Source organism: Salvelinus namaycush, chromosome 36 (genome assembly GCF_016432855.1).
Source record: "Salvelinus namaycush isolate Seneca chromosome 36, SaNama_1.0, whole genome shotgun sequence".
NCBI lineage: Eukaryota > Metazoa > Chordata > Actinopteri > Salmoniformes > Salmonidae > Salvelinus > Salvelinus namaycush.
In genome coordinates this window covers 16,879,258-16,902,208 of record NC_052342.1, presented here as the reverse complement: position 1 = coordinate 16,902,208, position 22,951 = coordinate 16,879,258, and the positions used below count along the sequence as shown (strand labels likewise).

Below are 22,951 nucleotides of genomic sequence, written 5' to 3'. Positions count from 1 at the left end.
AGCAAAAATTTAAATAGATTTCAATCTAATGTATTATTTAATTAGATGAAATAGACCAACAAATGTAGGATACTTTATCTTATGTTAAATCCTAAAAATTAAAGATGTTGAATCCCGTCTACAGATCTCTGAGCAAAATAAAACGAAATGACGTCCCATACAGACAGAGTGGATCTGGCTTAGGGAAAAGAATATGACCACAATGCCCATTATTAAAATAAATTACATTGTTCATGATAAACACTAAGTAATTGATGCATGCCATTCAAATAACTAAATTCCTGGGGAAACATTATTGGAGGGCTAAGCCCCAACTAAGACATTTGTGTCCCTAAGGTTGTGAGCATCATTCATATTGTAAAGTAAGAGGATATTTATTGTTACAGTACAATTTAATGTATAATGAAATGCATAGGGCATAAGAGTATAACGCATGTTCATTTATTTCACATTTTAGGAACACATCATCAAAAATACAAGACACCATTGCAATAAGTACCCGTATCAATCAAGGACCTCCTGCAAGTTATCAGCTGGTAACAAAGAAACATAGTCTAGATGATGAAGGCATGCTCAGAAGATGTACCTTTGGAGAGCGAGATCACAATAAGCTCAACAAAACCATTCTGATAGCGGGAGAGACAGGAACAGGGAAGTCAACTCTGATCAATGGCATGGTCAATCATGTCCTAGGAGTAGAGTGGGAGGACAAAGTCTGGTTTCAGATCGTTGAGGAGGAAAAAGGAAGTCGAAGTGAAAGTCAAACTACAGCAGTCACTATATATGACGTCTTCGGGTGTGAGGGCCTGAGAGTCCCCTTCTCTCTCACCATCATTGACACTCCTGGGTACGGAGACACCAGAGGGATCCAAGAAGACCAACTGATCTCTGGAAAACTGTTGGAGATGTTTAGGTCTACCAATGGGATTCATCAACTTGATGCTGTGGGTTTAGTGGTGAAGGCAACTGAGAATCGACTCAGTGACAGACAGAAGTACATCTTCGATGCAGTTTTGTCTTTATGTTATTCTCCATGTCTTTGCCAAATAGTGACCCTTATCACACACTCACTAGGGAGGCCCCCAAAGAATGCACTTGAAGCTATTATAAGAGCAAACGTTCCCTGTGCCAAGAATGACAGGAATCAACCTGTTCATTTTGCGTTCAACGACTGTCAATGTGAAGTCTTTGATGAGGAAAATGAGGATTATGAAGAATATGTGGTTAGTCCGAAGACAGTGTGGGACAAGGGAGCAAAATCCATGGACAAGTTTTTCGACAATAAAATGGAACCAAAAAGCGTGAAGATGACTGAAGGAGTTCTGAGAGAACGCAAACAACTGGAGGCGTGTGTCAGCAACCTACACGAGCGGATCCACATGGTTGATCTGAAGCAGGATGAAATCAAGCAGACTCAAGGAGCACTCTGTGAACACAAGGAAGACATAGAGAAAAACAAGGACTTTACATATACTGTTGAAGAGCCATACAAAGAAAAGGTTCCTGCAGAAAAGGGGACTGCAACCACCTGCACAGTGTGTGAGGAGAACTGCCACTATCCAGGCTGCTGGTGGGTCAGTGATCTCTCATGGTGCAGTGTGATGAAGAAGATCTACTGCACTGTGTGTACTGGCAAATGTCACTACACCAAGCATGTCAAATGATATATAATGTATGTTCCAAAGACCAGACAGGTTACAAGGACATATGAGGATCTGAAAAAGATGTATGAGCAAGAGATTGAGCAAGAGAACGGGAATGTGATCATCAGACTTCAGACTGAGTTGAAGCAATTCACTCTCCAGAAGGCCACACTGGTGGAGGAATCCTACCAGTGCATCATCAAACTGGAAGAGATTGCTTTGAAGTCCCTCTCTCTGTCCACTGCTCTGCATCTTGGTTTCCTGATTGACAAGATGAAGGAGACAGGAAACACAGAGAAGGTTCAGAAACTGGAGGAGATGAAGAAGAGAGCTGAGGAACAAAAGGGAGCTTTCGATTACTTTAAAGCAGGTGTGAATAAAAAGTGGAATACTTTTTTGGGAAAATACAACTGAGACATAGTAAAGCAAAGATGTTGAAAAGACAAAACTGGAGTGCTGTTGTTATTCATGATTTTCCTTTCCATAAATACTTGACAGGAGTAGTAGGTTAAGGCCAAGTTCTCTGTGACATTTTAGAGACACACTCTCATACACCCCTACACACACATATGAAGATCTTCCACACACACACACAGAGAACAAAGAAGAATGAACATTGAGAGAGAATTGATATTGAAAGAAAATAAGAAAAATAAATGAATTTGGACTGGAATTTATTAAGATAATAATTAAAGGTTAAGTATGTTAAATAAATGCTGAAAGTATGGGGAAACATACAGTGGGGGTATATTGTAGGGGGTTTGAAGTAATGCAGTAAAATAGTTAATGTGACAATGTTGTTTGCTTTAAGGTATGACGCATATAGACTATGTTTGTTATGCTTAGAGGAACAAGGTCTTAGGAGGAGGTTGCTAATGAAAGGATATATTGAGATGTTGTAATGATGAAATGTTTGTGTTGTTGGAGATTTAAGATGTAATGGCAGTAATACATTGAGTTGGAGTAAGATTATAATTGAGTAAAGTAGGGAATGTTAATGTTTAAAAATTTCTGGTTAGAAATTAATGGTTTAAAAGTTAATGATAATGGAGTGTACTAAGGGTGCTAGCTTGCATTGGAAATGACCTGGTGTGGTGGAATATTGACTCAGAAATGTAACATTCTTACTAGAACTTGTGAATTCAAAATAGACTTTAATACAATGTAGCAAAGCCGAGCCCTTCCATGTAAAGACTAAATTGCTTAATCACAGAGTTCTGACTTAATAGTCTTTCCCGTCTTTACATAGCACAAATAGTCACTCCTTGTATGTATATGAACAACTCCTATTGGCCTTATAGTTCTCCCATCTTAGCACTGCATATAGAATCCCCCCTCTATACGAAATTAACTCCTCTTGCCCTTTCTCCACCATTATCTTTTCATCTCAGTTCTTGCTTGTTAACGCCCACGTCTGACAGCTGTATAGGTTAAAATGGTAGCAGGCCCTGTTCATATATGTTCCATTCCTTATATAGCCACTCTGTCTTAGCTCGCCAAAGTAGACAGTCTAAATACTGCCTGCTAATATTGGAGTCACGCACTAGATGACATCATTTTTGCATCCGGCCAATGTACTTATTGGCTTGATGTTTTCTCAGCATAGCAACTGCACCTAGTTACATTGAACAATCTCCCACACTGGTCAGAGCGGCTAGGAGGAGACATCCTGTCAAGGCGGGCAACCTGTGTAAGCGAGCGTCCTGCCTAGGCAGGGAAAGGAGCTATGTCCGCATTAGGTGTTTAACCACTGAATGCGTTATCGGGGGTTAGCAGAAAGGAAGATGGAGGGTATACAGGAGGCATGATTTGGAGAAGGGGATAACTCTATTTGAGCTTGCTGGAAGAACCTGTCGTCTAATGGAAGAAGATTTTTGCTGTAGCTTTTTAGTTAAAAATATATTTATTTTTTATTATACTCATATTTTGATTTTATTCAGTTAAGGTAAACTTCTATGGGGAACCCTTAAGGTTAGCCCATTGATATAAGTGTGTTAAAGTAGTGGTTAGAGTTTTTAGACTCCATCTGAGGGACTGATCATCCTGACGGGGAGCCAAAAAACTGTTGATAGAGTTGTAGAAGGTAAGAAACTGTTTTTCTTGTTATTAAATATTGTGCTTCTCATAAAATTGTAATATACAAAAAATATTTTATTTGCACACCCCAATAAGGGTTTAGTTAAGGGCGTTGAAAGGGTCTATCAATTTAATTTGATGTTTGCCTATCATTGATTGGTGATATTGGTCGCTCTGGATAAGAGCGTCTGCTAAATGACTTAAATGTAAATGTAAATATTGATTTGTGACTGTTCGATTGTTTAGGGATTTATTATGCCTGTAATTTTGAATAAACCTGCTTTATTGTTCTGAAACCCTGTCATCAAAGAGTCATACAAGTGCGTGTCGTTTTACTTTCTGTCTCCGGAATAGACTTGATTAATTGAGGATTCTTTTCAGCATCTGGTTGGTTAGTCTATCAGGGACCCTAGTGGCTGGTATAAAGGAACCTGAGACCCAACTACAGGTACTGAGTGCATTGGTAGGAGTCGTAGGGAGGGGTGTCTCTGGGCTATGGCCAACCCAGGGAGGGCGACCCACTCATAGTGTGCTGAGGTTGAAATAATGGTCCGGACGATCCTGAGAAGGTGCTGGGTTTATAAGGTTCAGGATGTGGGAACGTAGGCACTCGACTTCAGGGATAGCTCACTTTACTGTAAGGCCCTTACAGTTCAGTTTGAGGAACAAGTCCCTAGCTGTAGACTAGCTCAGTCGTAAGGCAGAGTGGCATCTATTAGATATGTAGGGATTAATGAGGACTGATGACTGACCTGCCATTGAGTAAGCAGGGGCGAGTTGAATTGTTATAATGTACATTTTATGTTACCAGATAATATGCTGTATGAGACTATATACAGTATAAGGAGGACCAGATTTCTGTTTCTGTAATGTTTTGTTTATTAATCTGAAAAGTGCTATTACATTGTCATTGAGCTATATCATTAGGTTTATTTAGCTGTCTACAGTAAGTATATAACTGCCTACAATAATATCAAACTTTTGCCAATGTTGTTCATATGCATGTATACCCTTCTTTGTAAATTCATTTGTTTTTGTGTGGGGGGGGGGGGGGGGGGGGTGGTAGATCAGGTACTGATAGATCAGCTTTAATAGTACAGATACAGTTGAAGTTGAAAGTTTACATACGCGTTAGCCAAAGACATTTAAACTCAGTTTTTCACAATTCCGGACATAGTAACATTTCCCTGTTTTTTTTCACAAGTTCCTTTGTTGTTGTTCTGGGATTGATTTGCACTTTTCGCACCAAAGTACGTTCATCTCTAGGAGACAACGCGTCTCCTTCCTGGGCGGTATGACGACTACGTGGTCCCATGGTGTTTATACTTGCGTACTATTGTTTGTACAGATGAACTTGGTACCTTCAAACTTCTGACCCACTGGTAATGTGATGAAACAAATGAAAGCTGAAATAAAAAATTCTCTCTAGTAATATTCTGACATTTCACATTCTTAAAATAAAGGGGTGATCCTAACTGACCTAAGACAGAGAATTCTTACTAGGATTACATGTCAGGAATTGTGAAAAACTGAGTTTAAATGTATTTGGCTAAGTTGTATATAAACTTCCGACTTCAACTGTACATACTATATACATTTTACGGACACAATGTAATTTATATTAGTTCTCTTTTGTTTGTATTTAATCCTATACTTTAACTCCACTCAACCATTCCCATCTATCTCTTAACAGCATCGATTTTTTATTTATTTTTACCATAAACTCAGCAAAAAAAAAAACGTCTTCTCACTATCAACTGCGTTTATTTTCAGCAAACTTAAAACGTGTAAAAATTTGTAGGAACATAACAAGATTCAACAACTGAGACATAAACTGAACAAGTTTCATCGACATGTGACTAACAGAAATTGAATAATGTGTCCCTGAACAAAGGCGAGGGGGGGGGGGGGGGGGGGGTCAAAATCGAAAGTAAGAGTCGGTGTCTGGTGTAGCCACCAGCTGCATTAAGTACTGCAGTGCATCCCCTCCTCATGGACTGCACAGATTTGCCAGTTCTTGCAGTGAGATGTTACCCCACTCTTCCACCAAGGCATCTGCAAGTTCCCGGACATTTCTGGGGGGAATGGCCCTAGCCCTCACCCTCCGATCCAACAGGTCCCAGACTTGCTCAATGGGATTGAGATCTGGCCTCTTTGCTGGCCATGGCAGAACACTGACATTCCTGTCTTGCAGGAAATCACGCACAGAACGAGCAGGATGGCTGGTGGCATTGTCATGCTGAAGGGTCATGTCAGGATGAGCCTGCAGGAAGGGTACCACATGAGGGAGGAGGATGTATGCCATGTAACACACAGCATTGAGATTGCATGCAATGACAACAAGCTCAGTCCGATGATGCTGTGACACACCGCCCCAGACCATGACGGACCTTGACGGACCTTAACCTCCAAATCGATCCCGCTCCAGAGTACAGGCCTCAGTGTAACGCTCATTCCTTCGACGATAAACGCAATCTGACCATCACCCCCGGTGAGACAAAAACGCAACTTGTCAGTGAAGAGCACTTTTTGCCAGTCCTTTCTGGTCCAGCGACGGTGGGTTTGTGCCCATAGGCGGCGGTGTTGCAGGTGATGTCTGGTGAAGACCTGCATTACAACAGGCCTACAAGGCCTCAGTCCAGCCTCTCTCAGCCTATTGCGGACAGTCTGAGCACCAATGGAGGGATTGTGGATTCCTGGAGTAACACGGGCAGTTGTTGCCATCCTGTACCTGTCCCGCAGGTGTGATGTTCAGATGTACCGATCCTGTGCAGGTGTTGTTACACGTGGTCTGCCACTGCGAGGACGATCAGCTGTTCGTCCTGTCTCCTTGTTCCTGCTGTCTTAGGCATCTCACAGTACAGACATTGCAATTTATTGCCCTGGCCACATCTGCAGTCCTCATGCCTCCTTGCAGCATGCCTAAGGCACGTTCATGCAGATGAGCAGGGACCCTGGGCATATCTCTTTTTGTGTTTTTCAGAGTCACTAGAAAGGCCTCTTTAGTGTCCTAAGTTTTCATAACTGTGACCTTAATTGCCTACCGTTTGTAAGCTGTTAGTGTCTTAACGACTGTTCCACAGGTGCATGTTCATTAACTTCTTTGATATAGGGGGCAGCATTTTCACTTTTGGATGAATTGCGTGCCCATAGTGAACTGCCTCCTACTCTGTCCCAGATGCTAATATATGCATATTATTATTGCTATTGGATATAAAACACTCTGAAGTTTCTAAAACTGTTTAAATGATGTCTGTGAGTATAACATAACTCATATGGCAGGCAAAAACCTGTGAAAAAATCCAAACAGGAAGTGAGAATTCTGAGACTGGTCAATGTTCAACTCATCGCCTATTCAATTCCCTGTTAGATATGGATCTGTTTGCACTTCCTACGCCTTCCACTAGATGTCAACAGTTTGTAGAATGTGGAATGAAGCCTCTAGTGTGATGTGTCATTGGTCATTGGTCTGGCAGAATGCCAGTTCCTGGTCATGCGCTTTCCTCATGATATCGCCTTGCGTTCCATAACTTCTACAGACACGAAGGAATGCTCCAGTTGGAACGTTATTGGATATACAGTGGGGAGAACAAGTATTTGACACACTGCCGATTTTGCAGGTTTTCCTACTTACAAAGCATGTAGAGGTCTGTCATTTTTATCTTAGGTACACTTCAACTGTGAGAGACGGAATCTAAAATCCCAAAAATCACATTGTATGATTTTTAAGTAATTAATTTGCATTTTATTGCATGACATAAGTATTTGATACATCAGAAAAGCAGAACTTAATATTTGGTACAGAAACCTTTGTTTGCAATTACAGAGATCATACGTTTCCTGTAGTTCTTGACCAGATTTGCACACACTGCAGCAGGGATTTTGGCCCAAAACTCCATTCAGACCTTCTCCAGATCCTTCAGGTTTCGGGGCTATCGCTGGGCAATACGGACTTTCAGCTCCCTCCAAAGATTTTCTATTGGGTTCAGGTCTGGAGACTGGCTAGGCTACTCCAGGACCTTGAGATGCTTCTTACGGAGCCACTCCTTAGTTGCCCTGGCTGTGTGTTTCGGGTCGTTGTCATGCTGGAAGACCCAGCCACGACCCATCTTCAATGCTCTTACTGAGGGAAGGAGGTTGTTGGCCAAGATCTCGCGATACATGGCCCCATCCACCAATACGGTGCAGTCATCCTGTCCCCTTTGCAGAAAAGCATCCCCAAAGAATGATGTGTCCACCTCCATGCTTCACGGTTGGGATGTTTTTCTTTGGGTTGTACTCATCCTTCTTCTTCCTCCAAACACGGCGAGTGGAGTTTAGACCAAAAAGCTCTATTTTTTGTCTCATCAGACCACATGACCTTCTCACATTCCTCCTCTGGATCATCCAGATGGTCATTGGCAAACTTCAGACGGGCCTGGACATGCACTGGCTTGAGCAGGGGGACCTTGCGTGCGCTGCAGGATTTTAATCCATGACGGCGTAGTGTGTTACTAATGGTTTTCTTTGAGACTGTGGTCCCAGCTCTCTTCAGGTCATTGAACATGTCCTGCCGTGTAGTTCTGGGCTGATCCCTCACCTTCCTCATGATCATTGATGCCCCACAAGGTGAGATCTTGCATGGAGCCCCAGACCGAGGGTGATTGACCGTCATCTTGAACTTCTTCCATTTTCTTATAATTGCGCCAACAGTTGTTGCCTTCTCACCAAGCTGCTTGTCAATTGTCCTGTAGCCAATCCCAGCCTTGTGCAGATCTACAATTTTATCCCTGATGTCCTTACACAGCTCTCTGGTCTTGGCCATTGTGGAGAAGTTGGAGTCTATTTGATTGAGTGTGTGGACAGGTGTCTTTTATACAGGTAACGAGTTCAAACAGGTGCAGTTAATACAGGTAATGAGTGGAGAACAGGAGGGCTTCTTAAAGAAAAACTAACAGGTCTGTGAGAGCCGGAATTCTTACTGGTTGGTAGGTGATCAAATAATTATGTCATGCAATAAAATGCAAATGAATTACTTAAAAATCATACAATGTGATTTTCTGGAATTTTGTTTTAGATTCCGTCTCTCACAGTTGAAGTGTACCTATGATAAAAATTACAGACCTCTACATGCTTTGTAAGTAGGAAAACCTGCAAAATCGGCAGTGTATCAAATACTTGTTCTCCCCACTGTATATGATAACAACATCCTGAAGATTGATTCTCTACTTAGTTTGACCAGTTTATTCAACCTGTTATATAACTTTTTGAAGTTTTCGTCCGAGTTCGCCTGCATCTGCGCGAGCGTTTGGACATGTGCACTAAACATGCTTGCAAAAGTAGCTACTTAGACATAAGTAATGGACATTATCGAACAAAACAAAGATTTATTGTGGAACTAGGATTCCTGGGAGTGCATTCTGATGAAGATGATCAAAGGTAAGGGAATATTTATGATGTAATTTCGTATTTCTGTTGACTCCAACATGGCGGAGAAATGTTGTTATTTTTGAGCGCCGTCTCAGATTATTGCATGGTGTGCTTTTTACGTAAAGTTTTTTTTAAATCTGACACAGCTGTTGCATTAAGAACAAGTGTATCTTTAATTCTATGTAAAAGATGTATCTTTCATCAAAGTTTATGATGAGTATTTCTGTTATTTGACGTGGCTCTCTGCAATTCTCCGTATATTTTGGGGGCATTTCTGAACATTGCGCCAATGTAAACCGAGATTTGTGGATATAAATATGCACATTATCGAACAAAACATAAATGTATTGTGTAACATGAAGTCCTATGAGTGTCATCTGATGAAGATCATCAAACGTTAGTGATTAATTTTATCTCTATTTCTGTTTTTTGTTACTACTATCTTTGGCTGGGAAAATGGCTGTGTTTTTCTGTGGCTATGTACTGAGCTAACATAATCGTTTGGTGTGCTTTCACCGTAAATCCTTTTTGAAATCAGACATGTTGCCTGGATTCACAACATGTGTAGCTTAAATTTGGTGTCTTTCATGTGTGATTTCATGAAATATTGATTTTTATAGTAATATATTTGAATTTGGCGTGCTACATTTTTTCTGGCTTTTGGCCAAGTGGGACGCTACCGTCCCACATATCCCAGAGAAGTTAATTGTTTACGGTTCATTGAACAAGCATGGGAAACAGTGTTTAAACCCTTTACAATGAAGATCTGTGAAGTTGTTTGGATTTTTACGAATTATCTTTGAAAGACAGGGTTCTGAAAAGGGGCCATTTCTTTTTTTGCTGAGTTTAAATTTTCAACTGTGTCTGATGTTTCACAAATGTTCTGAACCTTTCTAAATGTATCTTTAAGATTAAATCTATTTTTGTAACTCAAATCTTATTGTGTTAACAATACCAAAAATGTAGCCAATTTCGACTTTGCAGCTGGACCATCAAATAAAATAATTCGCCACACACACAGGACCCCAGCCCTATCTCCCCGATGATAGTATTATGTGGCTGCAGGGGCAATATTTAGCCAGCCCTTTGACTGTGAGTATGCTGCACTCTTAGCACCCTTTTTCTATCTAGAACCAAAAATGGTTCTTTAACTGTCCCATAGGAGAACCCTTTGAAGAATGCCTTTTTGGGTTCCATGTAGAACCTTTTCCACAGAGGGATCCCAAAATAGAACAAAAGGGCTACAAAAGGGTTCTGCGGCTGTCCCCATAGCAGAACCCTTTTCGGTTCCAGATAGAACTAAGAGTGTGGCCATGCTAGGTGGATTCCAGTGGTATGCTTAGCTCCAACACAAATCAACCAGCAGTCATTATGAAAATCCTCAATGGTTAGAAAAATTGATGGACCAATCAGTTCTCAGGTTATATCCTGCCTGTTTGGCCCTGTCCGGGGGTATCATCGGATGGGGCCACAGTGTCTCCTGACCCCTCCTGTCTCAGCCTCCAGTATTTATGCTGCAGTAGTTTGTGTCGGGGGGCTAGGGTCAGTCTGTTATATCTAGAGTATTTCTCCTGTCTTATTCGGTGTCCTGTGTGAACTTAAGTATGCTCTCTCTAATTCTCTCTTTCTCTCTTTCTTTCTCTCTCTCGGAGGACCTGAGCCCTAGGATCATGCCTCAGAACTACCTGGCATGATGACTCCTTGCTGTCCCCAGTCCACCTGGCCGTGCTGCTGCTCCAGTTACAACTGTTCTGCCTGCGGCTATGGAACCATGACCTGTTCACCAGATCTGCTGTTTTCAACTCTCTAGAGACAGCAGGAGCAGTAGAGATACTCTCAATGATTGGCTATGAAAAGCCAACTGACATTTACTCCTGAGGTGCTGACTTGTTGCACCCTCGACAACTACTGTGATTATTATTATTTGACCATGCTGGTCATTTATGAACATTTGAACATCTTGGCCATGTTCTGTTATAATCTCCACCCGGCACAGCCAGAAGAGGACTGTCCACCCCTCAGAGCCTGGTTCCTCTCTAGGTTTCTTCCTAGGTTTTGGCCTTTCTAGGGAGTTTTTCCTAGCCACCGTGCTTCTACACCTGCATTGCTTGCTGTTTGGGGTTTTAGGCTGGGTTTCTGCACAGCACTTTGATATATCAGCTGATGTAAGAAGGGCTATATAAATACATTGGATTTAATTTGATTTGATTCTCCCCTTTAACTTACACATTGTAGAGCCCAAGGACACTATAGGCTAAAAGGAGGGATGACCAAGAGTTGACTGAAAGTTATTTATCCCTCCATCTCCCTCAAGGACCTGTAACATATCACCACACAAAGTAATTTATCCCTCCATCTCCCTCAAGGACCTGTAACATATCACCACACAAAGTTATGTATCCCTCCATCTCCCTCAAGGACCTGTAACATATCACCACACAAAGTTATTTATCCCTCCATCTCCCTCAAGGACCTGTAACATATCACCACACAAAGTAATTTATCCCTCCATCTCCCTCAAGGACCTGTAACATATCACCACACAAAGTTATGTATCCCTCCATCTCCCTCAAGGACCTGTAACATATCACCACACAAAGTTATTTATCCCTCCATCTCCCTCAAGGACCTGTAACATATCACCACACAAAGTTATGTATCCCTCCATCTCCCTCAAGGACCTGTAACATATCACCACACAAAATTATTTATCCCTCCATCTCCCTCAAGGACCTTCAACATATCACCACACGGGCCTCCCGGGTGGCGCAGTGGTCTAGGGCACTGCATCACAGCGCTAGCTGTGCCACCAGAGTCTCTGGGTTCGCGCCCAGGCTCTGTCGCAGCCGGCCGCGACCGGGAGGTCCGTGGGGCGACGCACAATTGGCCTAGCGTCGTCCGGGTTAGGGAGGGTTTGGCCGGTAGGGATATCCTTGTCTCATCGCGCTCCAGCGACTCCTGTGGCAGGCCGGGCGCAGTGCGCGCTAACCAAGGGGGGCGGGTGCACGGTGTTTCCTCCGACACATTGGTGCGGCTGGCTTCCGGGTTGGAGGCGCGCTGTGTTAAGAAGCAGTGCGGCTTGGTTGGGTTGTGCTTCGGAGGACGCATGACTTTCGACCTTCGTCTCTCCCGAGCCCGTACGGGAGTTGTAGCGATGAGACAAGATAGTAATTACTAGCGATTGGATACCACAAAAATTGGGGAGAAAAGGGGATAAAAATAATTTAAAAAATCAAATAAAAAAAACATATCACCACACAAAGTTATTTATCCCTCAATCTCCCTCAAGGACTTGTAACATATGACCACACAAAGTTATGTATCCCTGCTTCTCCCTCAAGAACATACAACATTTTTTAGTACATGTAGTCAAACAAAATCCTAAGAATAAAACAGAGATATACTGCAAATAGATACAGTATACTATGATATATGAGCATCAGTTCCATCTAAGTGTAATACCCTGATAAACCATGTATTAGAAACATGTCGTTTTACTACAGCCTATGCTGTTAAGCCTGTGTTATATTATTTTCATGTGCAAGCGTCAAAGAAATTACATGTAAAAAATTCCATCCCACCAAAACATGCTGAAATGTCCTTTTTTTTTTTTAAAAACAGCTCTTAAAATAAACGGGCATTATTATAATGTTAACAATTTCACAGTATTTTTGCAACATCATCCCCCAAAGCCAATTCTTTCTTTGGCCGCATCTCCTTCCAGTTCTCTGCTGCCAATTACTGGAACGAACTGCAAAAATCTCTGAAGCTGGAGACTCTTACCTCCCTCACTAGCTTTAAGCACCAGCTGTCAGAGCAGCTCACAGATCACTGCACCTGTACATAGCTCATCTGTAAATAGCCCATCCAATCTACCTCATCCCCATACTGTATGTATTTATTTATCTTGCTCCTTTGCACCCCAGTATCTCTACTTGCACATTCATCTTCTGCACATCTACCATTCCAGTGTTAATTGCTATTGTAATGGTTTTCTTCCGTTGGTGAAGGAGAGGACCAAAATGCAGCGCGGTTAGTGTTCAACATGTTTAATAAACAAGAGACGATAACGTGAACACTATACAAAATACAAAACAATAAATGTGAAAACCGAGACAGTCCTATCTGGTGCAGAACTGTAACGGCTGTCATAGTCGTTCTCCTCCTCAGACGAGAAGGAGCATGGATCGGACCAACACGCAGCGAGGTGTGTAGACATAATGACTTTAATTATAATAACGAATACGAAAATACAAGACAAACTACAAAACAACAAACGACGTCAACAGACCTGAACATGTGAACTTAAACACGAAGAACGCACGAACAGACTAAACAAAACGAAACAGTCCCGTGTGGTACTAACACTGACACGGAAGACAATCACCCACAAACAAACAGTGAGAACAGCCTACCTTAATATGGTTCTCAATCAGAGGAAACGTCAAACACCTGCCCCTGATTGAGAACCATATAAGGCTAATCACAATGAACCTAAACATAGAAAACACATAACATAGAATGCCCACCCCAACTCACGCCCTGACCATACTCAACAAATACAAAAACAAGGGAAAACAGGTCAGGAACGTGACAAGAACACAAAGACAGAAGACAACCACCCACAAACCCCAACACAAAACAAGCCACCTAAATATGATTCCCAATCAGAGACAACACAAAACACCTGCCTCTGATTGAGAACCATATTAGGCCAAACATAGAAACAGACAAACTAGACACACAGCATAGAATGCCCACCCAGCTCACGTCCTGACCAACACTAAAACAAGTAAAACACACAAGAACTATGGTCAGAACGTGACAGTACCCCCCTTCTGAGGTGCGGACTCCGAACGCACCACCTAAAACTCTAGGGGAGTGTCTAGGTGGGCATATGTCCGCGGTGGCGGCTCCGGCGCTGGACGAAGATCCCACTCCACCATTGTCTTTGTCCCCCTCCTTAGCATCCTTTGAGTGGCGACCCTCGCCGCCGACCTTGGCCTAGGAACCTTCACAAAGGTCCCCACTAGACTGAGGAAACTCCTCCGGACTGAGGGACAGCTCCTGACAGAGAGGTAGCTTATGACAGAGAGGTAGCTCAGGACAGAGAGGCAGCTCCGGCCTGAAGGGCAGCTCATGACTAGTGGCAGCTCCGGACTAATGGCAGCTCATGACTGGAGGACAGCTCATGACTGGACGGCAGCTCATGACTGGAGGGCAGCTCATGACTGGAGGGCAGCTCATGACTGGCGGGCAGCTCATGACTGACGGGCGGCTCCGGCAGCTCCTGACTGGCGGGCGGCTCCGGCAGCTCCTGACTGGCGGGCGGCTCCGGCAGCTCCTGACTGGCGGGCGGCTCTATCGGCTCCTGACTGGCGGGCGGCTCTCGCGGCTCCTGACTGGCGGGCAGCTCTGGCGGCTCCTGACTGGCGGGCGGCTCTGGCGGCTCCTGACTGGCGGGCGGCTCTGGCGGCTCCTGACTGGCGGGCGGCTCTGGTGGCTCCTGACGGGCGGGCGGCTCTGGCGGCTCCTGACTGGCGGGCGGCTCTGGCGGCTCCTGACTGGCGGGCGGCTCTGGCGGCTCCTGACTGGCGGGCGGCTCTGGCGGCTCCTGACTGGCGGGCGGCTCTGGCGGCTCCTGACTGGCGGGCGGCTCTGGCGGCTCCTGACTGGCGGGCGGCTCTGGCGGCTCCTGACTGACGGACGGCTCTGGCGGCTCCTGACTGACGGACGGCTCTGGCGGCTCAGGACAGACGGGCGGCTCAGAAGGCGCTGGACAGACGGGCGGCTCAGATGGCGCTGGACAGACGGGCGGCTCAGATGGCGCTGGACAGACGGGCAGCTCAGACGGCGCTGGGCAGACGGGCAGCTCAGGCGGCGCTGGGCAGACGGGCAGCTCAGGCGGCGTTGGACAGACGGGCAGCTCAGGCGGCGCTGGACAGACGGGCAGCTCAGGCGGCGCTAGACAGACGGAAGACTCTGGCCTGCTGAGGTGCACAGTAGGCCTGGTGCGTGGTGCCGGAACTGGTGGTACCGGGCTGGGAACACGCACCACTGGGCGAGTGCTGGGAGCAGGAACAGGGCTTACAGGGCTCTGGAGATGCACAGGAAGCCTGGTGCGTGGTGTTGGCACTGGTGGTACTGGGCTGGTGCGAGGAGGTGGCACCGGATAGATCGGACCGTGAAGGCGCACAGGAGCTCTTGAGCACCGAGCCTGCCCAACCTTACCTGGTTGAATGCTCCCCGTAGCCAGGCCAGTGCGGCGAGGTGGAATAGCCCGCACTGGGCTGTGCTGGCTAACCGGGGACACCATGCGTAAGGCTGGTGCCATGTACACCGGCCCGAGGAGACGCACTGGAGACCAGATGCGTTGAGCCGGCTTCATGGCACCTGGCTCGATGCCCACTCTAGCCCGGCCGATATGAGGAGCTGGAATGTACCGCACCGGGCTAAGCACGCGTACTGGGGACACCGTGCGCTCCACCGCATAACACGGTGCCTGACCAGTACGACGCCCTCTCTCTCCACGGTATACACGGGGAGTTGGCTCAGGTCTCCTACCTGGCTTAGCCACACTCCCTGTGTACCCCCTCCCAAGAAAATGTTGGGGCTGCCTCTCGGGCTTCCTTGCCAACCTTGTTCCCTCGTAACGCTGGCTCCTCTTAACAGCTGCCTCTGCTCTCCTAGCTGCCTCCACCTGTTCCCATGGGAGGCGATCCCTTCCAGCCAGGATCTCCTCCCATGTGTAGCAACCCTTGCCGTCCAAAACGTCTTCCCATGTCCAAGAGTCCTCCGATCGCTGCTGCTGCTGCTGCTGCTGCTGTCCGTTACCACGCTGCTTGGTCCTTTTGTGGTGGGTGTTTCTGTAACGGTTTTCTTCCGTTGGTGAAGGAGAGGACCAAAATGCAGCGCGGCTAGTATTCAACATGTTTAATAAACAAGAGACGATAACGTGAACACTATACAAAATACAAAACAATAAATGTGAAAACCGAGACAGTCCTATCTGGTGCAGAACCCAAAGACAGAAGACAACCACCCACAAACCCCAACACAAAACAAGCCACCTAAATATGATTCCCAATCAGAGACAACACAAAACACCTGCCTCTGATTGAGAACCATATTAGGCCAAACATAGAAACAGACAAACTAGACACACAACATAGAATGCCCACCCAGCTCACGTCCTGACCAACACTAAAACAAGTAAAACACACAAGAACTATGGTCAGAACGTGACAGCTATATTGTAATTACTTCGCCACCATGGCCTATTTATTGCCTTACCTCTCTTATCCTACCTCCTTTGCACATGCTGTTTATAGATTTTACAGGGAGGAGGTGAGGACATTCAGAGTGTGGTGTCAGGAAAATAACCTCACTCAACGTCAACAAAACAAAGGAGATGATCGTGGACTTCAGGAAACAGCAGATGGAGCAACCCCTATCCACATCGAAGGGCCAGCAGTGGAGAAGGTGTTCCACTGTTCCTTGGAGAACACATCACAGACAAACTGAAATGGTCCACCCACACAGACAGTGTTGTGAAGAAGGCGCAACAGCACCCGATGTCACAGGATGGCCAAAAAAATCATCAAGGACAACAACCACCCGAGCCACTGCCTGTTCACACCGTTTCCATCCAGAAGGCAAGGTCAGTACAGGTACATCAAAGCACAAGCATTTCACTACACTCGCATTAACATCTGCTAACCATGTGCATGTGACCAATAACATTTGATTTGATTTGGGGATCTGAATACTTACAGTACCAGTCAAAAGTTTGGACACATCTACTCATTCCAGAGTTTTTCTTTTTACTATTTTCTACATTGTAGAATAATACTGAAGACATCAAAACTATGAAATAACACATATGGAATCATGTAGTAACCAAATATAATTATTTAAAAATGTATTCTTCATGAGTGCGGCAGTACGTTGCTGCACTCGTCGCATGCACGAGTTACCCACCAGTGGTGAGTTTGAAATGAATACTGCCTGTAGTAGGTTACTTTGAAGTTGTCTCACGGTCAGGGACAGAGAAGAGGGCAGCTGCTGTTTGACTGTTTGTCAGTAGCAGAACAAATTTAAATCAAGTAGCCTATAACTAGTTAGCTTGTCTTGACAGCATAGCCTAGCTAACTAGCTGATTCATCTAGCCTACATATCAAATCAAATTAAAGTTTATTTGTCATATGCGCCGAATACAACATGTGTAGACCTTACAGTGAAATGCTTACTTACAGGCTCTAACCAACAGTGCAAAACAGGTATTATGTGAACAATAGGTAAGTAAAGAAATAAAAACAACAGTAAAAAGACAAAATAAGTGCAAAATAACAGTAGCGAGGCTATAACAGTAGCGAGGCTGCATACAGGCACCGGTTAGTCGGGCTGATTGAGGTAGTTGTCACGCCCTGACCTTAGTTATCTATGGTTTTTTTCTGTATTATTTTGGTCACGTCAGGGTGTGAGGGTGGGTATGCTTGTTTTGTATTGTCTAGGGTTTTTGTATGTCTAGGTGTGTTTGTAAGTCTAGGCATATGTAGGTCTATGGTGGCCTGAATTGGTTCCCAATCAGAGGCAACTGTTTGTCGTTGTCTCTGATTGGGGATCATATTTAGGTTGACATTTTCCCTTGGGTATTTGTGGGTTCTTGTCTATGTGTAGTTGCCTGTCAGCACTCGTTTTTATAGCTTCGCGGTTCGTTTGTTGTTTTTGTTAGTTTGTTCTGTGTTCATTCGTCTAATAAAAGAGAATGTACGCATACCACGCTGCGCCTTGGTCTCCTCAATACGACGAACGTGACAGAAGAACCCACCATAAAAGGACCAAGCAGCTTGTGAATGAGGAGCGGACATCATGGACCCGGGAGAAAGATGAGTGGAGGACATCCTGGACCTGGGAGGAGGTAATGGCTGTGGACAAGACTCTGCCATGGAAGCAGGTAGAAACAGAGCAGGAGGAACGGCGAAGATATGAGGGGACACGGCTAGCACGGAAGCCCGAGAGGCAGCCCCAATAATTTTTTGGGGGGGTCACACGAGGAGATTGGCTGAGTCAGGTTGGCTGAGTCAGGTTGGAGACCTGAGCCAACTCCTCGTGCTTACCGTGGGGAGCGTGTAACTGGTCAGGCACCGTGTTATGCAGAGATGCGCACGGTGTCTCCAGTTCGCATTCTTAGCCCAGTGCGCTCTATTCCAGCTCCTCGCATTTGCCGGGCTAGAATGGGCATCCAGCCAGGACGTATTGAGCCAGCTCTACGTTCCGGATCTCCAATGCGTCTCCACGGCCCAGTGTATCCTGTGCCTCCTTCCCGCACTCGCCCTGAGGTGCGTGTCCCCAGCCCGATACCACCAGTTCCGGGACCACGCACCAGGCCTCCGGTGCGCCTCCAGAGTCCAGTACGTCCTGTTCCTCCTCCACGCACTCGCCCTGAGGTGTGTGTCCTCAGCCCGGTACCATCAGTTCCGGGACCACGCACCAGGCCTCCAGTGCGCCTCCAGAGTCCAGTACGTCCTATTCCTCCTCCCCGCACTCGCCCTGAGGTGCGTGTCCCCAGCCCGTTACCACCAGTTCCGGCACCACGCACCAGGCCTCCAGTGCGCCTCCACAGTCCAGTACGGCCTGTGACTCTTCCCCGCACTCGCCCTGAGGTGCGTGTCCTCAGCCCGGTACCACCAGTTCCGGCACCACGCATCAGGCTTCCAGTGCGCTTCCATAGTCCAGAGCTTCCGGCGACAGTACCCAGTCCAGAGCTTCCGGCGACAGTACCCAGTCCAGAGCATCCGGCGACAGTACCCAGTCCAGAGCTTCCGGCGACAGTACCCAGTCCGGAGACTCCAGCGTCGATCCCCAGTCCGGAGCTTCCAGCGACGGTCCCCAGCCCGGGGTTTCCAGCGAAGGTCCCCAGCCCGGGGTCTCTAGCGACGGTCCCCAGCCCGGGGTCTCCAGCGACGGTCACCAGACCGGGGTCTCCAGCGACGGTCACCAGACCGGGGTCTCCAGCGACGGTCACCAGACCGGGGTCTCCAGCGACGGTCCCCAGACCGGGGTCTCCAGCGACGGTCCCCAGACCGGGGTCTCCAGCGACGGTCCCCAGACCGGGGTCTCCAGCGACGGTCCCCAGCCCGGGGTCTCCAGCGACGGTCACCAGACCGGGGTCTCCAGCGACGGTCACCAGACCGGGGTCTCCAGCGACGGTCCCCAGACCGGGGTCTCCAGCGAAGGTCCCCAGACCGGGGTCTCCAGCGACGGTCCCCAGACCGGGGTCTCCAGCGACGGTCACCAGACCGGGGTCTCCAGCGACGGTCCCCAGACCGGGGTCTCCAGCGAAGGTCCCCAGACCGGGGTCTCCAGCGACGGTCCCCAGCCCGGGGTCTCCAGCGACGGTCCCCAGCCCGGGGTCTCCAGTGAAGGTCCCCAGCCCGGGGTCTCCAGCGACGGTCCCCAGCCCGGGGTCTCCGGCGATGAGCCACGGTTCAGCTCTACAAAGGCGGAGGGAGCAGTGTAAAGATGGGGGGCGGCGTCCAGAACCAGAGCCGCCACCGAGGGTAGATGCCCACCTGGACTCTCCCCTATAATTTCAGGTTTGCGGTTGGGAGTCCGCACCTTTGGGGGGGGGTACTGTCACGCCCTGACCTTAGTTATCTATGTTTTTCTGTATTATTTTGGTCACGTCAGGGTGTGACGAGGGTGGGTATGCTTGTTTTGTATTGTCTAGGGATTTTGTATGTCTAGGTGTGTTTGTAAGTCTAGGGATATGTAGGTCTATGGTGGCCTGAATTGGTTCCCAATCAGAGGCAGCTGTTTATCGTTGTCTCTGATTGGAGATCATATTTAGGTTGCCATTTTCCCTTTGGTATTTGTGGGTTCTTGTCTATGTGTAGTTGCCTGTCAGCACTCATTTATATAGCTTCACGGTTCGTTTGTTGTTTTTGTTCGTTTTGTGGCAAACCTCTTCAAGGTTATGAGCGTTTGTCACAAATTAAGTGGGAAACTGTCACCAAATTACCCCAGAATGAGAGTTCTTTCGAACAGGACAGTACCTGTGTGTTTGTCTCTCCGTCCTTGTCCACCCAGGTCGTAGGCAAGATCAAGGATAGCAGGGTTCGGTACACAAATCGGGTTCTCAGTAGGTCCAGGTCCAAATGCCAACAGGTAAGTCCAAAACAGTCCAGCTCATACACGGTAAATCCAGCCTAATATCTATTGTCTCTTTCTCTACGGTTCATAGATCCTTCCAGCCCTCTCTTTTTCTTCCTGGTTTTTCTTGACCCTTTATCTGTGTGTCGGCTCCACCTTCTGAGGGTTCCCCTTGCTTCTGGGACTTGTAGTTTTGGCAGTCGGCCATTTTGGGATCTGTAGTTCTGATCGGGGTGGCCATTTTAGTGATCGGGCAGAGCCCGTTTATTAGTTCTGCTCTCACATATCTGCCATTTATCACTCGACCCCCTTCTTTGCCACACTTTGTTCTGTCTTCATTCGTCTAATAAAAGAGAATGTACGCATACCACGCTGCGCCTTGGTCTCCTCAATACGATGAACGTGACAGTAGTATGTACATGTAGATATGGTTAAAGTGACTATGCAGATATGATGAACAGAGAGTAGCAGTAGCGTAAAAGGGGAAGCGATGATCAGATGATATAGTCGGAACTAAGAAACTGAAATCTACAAATTGCTAACTGGTTGTAGTTATACACATGCTTTTTTCATCCAGTTAGCAAGTCTGACATTTCAGAGTTTCCTAATTCCGAGTTTCCTAAGCCCTCCCCAGCAGTGGTTCTTGCAAACATACTTAATTAACTCCTTTCAATCTTTGATTCTAGCTTGCTTAGCCTACAATGTGTGATGGGTGACTGTGTTTTTGCAGAAAAGTAAGACCTGATCATGGAAAATTTGGCAACAGGATCAGTTGAAAAGTGTGAATGGATTTTCATTTGGGGAGGGGTGTTACTTTAAAACCATTAACCTGTAATGCGGTGCGCGCTGGTGGCAAGGAAGTCAGGCGCAGGAGAATGAACTTGGTAAAAACAGAGCTGTTTAATAAACATTCAAAAACCTCCAAAGTAAAAAAAAAACTAAGTATACAAAAATAACAGAATAGGGTGCAAAGCCCGTCGCACACCAGAACAAAATAACACACCTACATACAACAAACAATCTCTGACAAGGAAACAGAGGGTTAAATACACAACATGTAATGAATGGGATTGGAACCAGGTGTGTAGGAAGACAAGACAAAACCAATGGAAAATGAAAAATGGATCAATGATGGCTAGAAGGTCGGTGACATCGACCGCCGAACACCATCCTAACAAGGTGAGGGAGCGACTTCGGTGGAAGTCGTGACATAACCTTTTCAGAATAATCAATTGATCTGAATTTCTGAAGTTTATAACTTGCCGTCAAGCTCAAGAACAAAGCTATATGAATAGAGTATTTTGTATTTCTCACCACTGACCACAAACTTTATTTTGTAATTCCAGAAACAGTGCAAATTCATTTGCCCTGCATCACGCAAAGATGGTGAAACGTGTGGTGCCGAGTGGTCTTACACAGAAGTGCGTAAGCTGGTTCTTCTGACTCCTGAGGAGATGAAGAAATTTGAGGAGACAATGACCGACTTGATTTCAGCCCAGAACTCTTACAAATCGGTCAGTATTTTCTGAAATTGTTTTATGCATTTAACTATCCAGTCATTCAAACTATCACTTTTCAAAGAACTGTGAGTATACAATGTTGCAGGACAGAATCAATCCTATTTAGTATTCATTTGTACTTATTATCCTACACACCCAACCTCAAACAAGTGTCCAGGCTGTAACTCATATGTTGCAAGGGCTGACCTCTCCAACCTGAGAGTCCACTGCACAGTGTGCTCAGCAGAAAAAGGCCAGCTGTACGAGTTCTGCTGGCAGTGCCTGCAGCAGTGGAAAGGTTCCCAATGGTGTTCTGACAGCTGTGACAACGATGACTGCATGACTGATCTGGAACTGCTGAAGACCTGCCCTACTGTCACATTTTCTGTTGTCCAGGGGGTCACCGGCTGCCCATCCACACGTGCCTGTCCCACCTGTGGTGTATTGGTAGAACACGATAAGACTGGCTGTAAAAATATAGAATGCAAGAATTGCAATAAAGAGTTCTGTTTTGTTTGCCTTAAGCTCACAACTGAGTGCTTGAAGACCAGCAAATACTTCTTAGGCTGCTCTGCTGGTGTGGCCCCCAGGCAGACCTCTATACCCTCATGGAGTGGTACATAAATATTTTATCCAGGTGTACCACTTTCCTTCCTATGGGCACCTGAATAACTTACACTGATATGCAGAACATGCATAATAGCACAGAAATTGGCATGTATTAAAATTCCAATGTATTGGTACCTAACTCAAATTGTGTATAAAGTCTATATGTGTGTATTAATACATGTGTAATAATGTATTAGATTCTATAATGTTTCATGAATAACAATCCATATACTACTGATTATTGTCCTATCTATTTCTGTTGTTTAATCTGTGCCTGAAACAAAAATAAAAAAACGCAAATACAAATAATAATTTTAAAAAATTATTTTGAGGAAGGACATTTGTATCTCTGTAGTGACTGGGTGTATTGATACACCATCCAAAGTGTAATAACTTCACCATGCTCAAAGGGATATTCAATGTCTGCTTTTTTTTACCAGTAGGTGCCCTTCTTTATGAGGTATTAGAAAACCTCCCTGGTCTTTGCGATTGAATCTGTGTTTAAAATTCACTGCTCGACTGAGGCTCCTTACAGATAATTGTATGTGTGCGTTACAGAGA

General features: G+C 45.8%; 2 protein-coding genes across 2 annotated transcripts in view; both read left to right on the top strand.

Annotated features, from left to right (window-relative positions):
* LOC120030283 overlaps window positions 1–1,664 on the top strand; it is a 44,682-nt gene extending 43,018 nt beyond the window's left edge. The window contains exon 3 of the mRNA XM_038975620.1: window positions 1,075–1,664. Within this exon, the coding sequence (XP_038831548.1) occupies window positions 1,075–1,664 (590 nt within the window). The remainder of the gene's footprint in view (window positions 1–1,074) is intronic.
* A 60-nt stretch (window positions 1,665–1,724) lies between these two features.
* LOC120030282 (E3 ubiquitin-protein ligase arih1-like) lies at window positions 1,725–22,405 on the top strand. Its single transcript, XM_038975619.1, has 4 exons — window positions 1,725–2,015; window positions 20,220–20,297; window positions 21,629–21,796; window positions 21,953–22,405. The coding sequence occupies exons 1-4, from the start codon at window positions 1,725–1,727 to the stop codon at window positions 22,403–22,405; spliced, it is 990 nt and encodes a 329-aa protein (XP_038831547.1).
* Window positions 22,406–22,951: the final 546 nt, after the last annotated feature.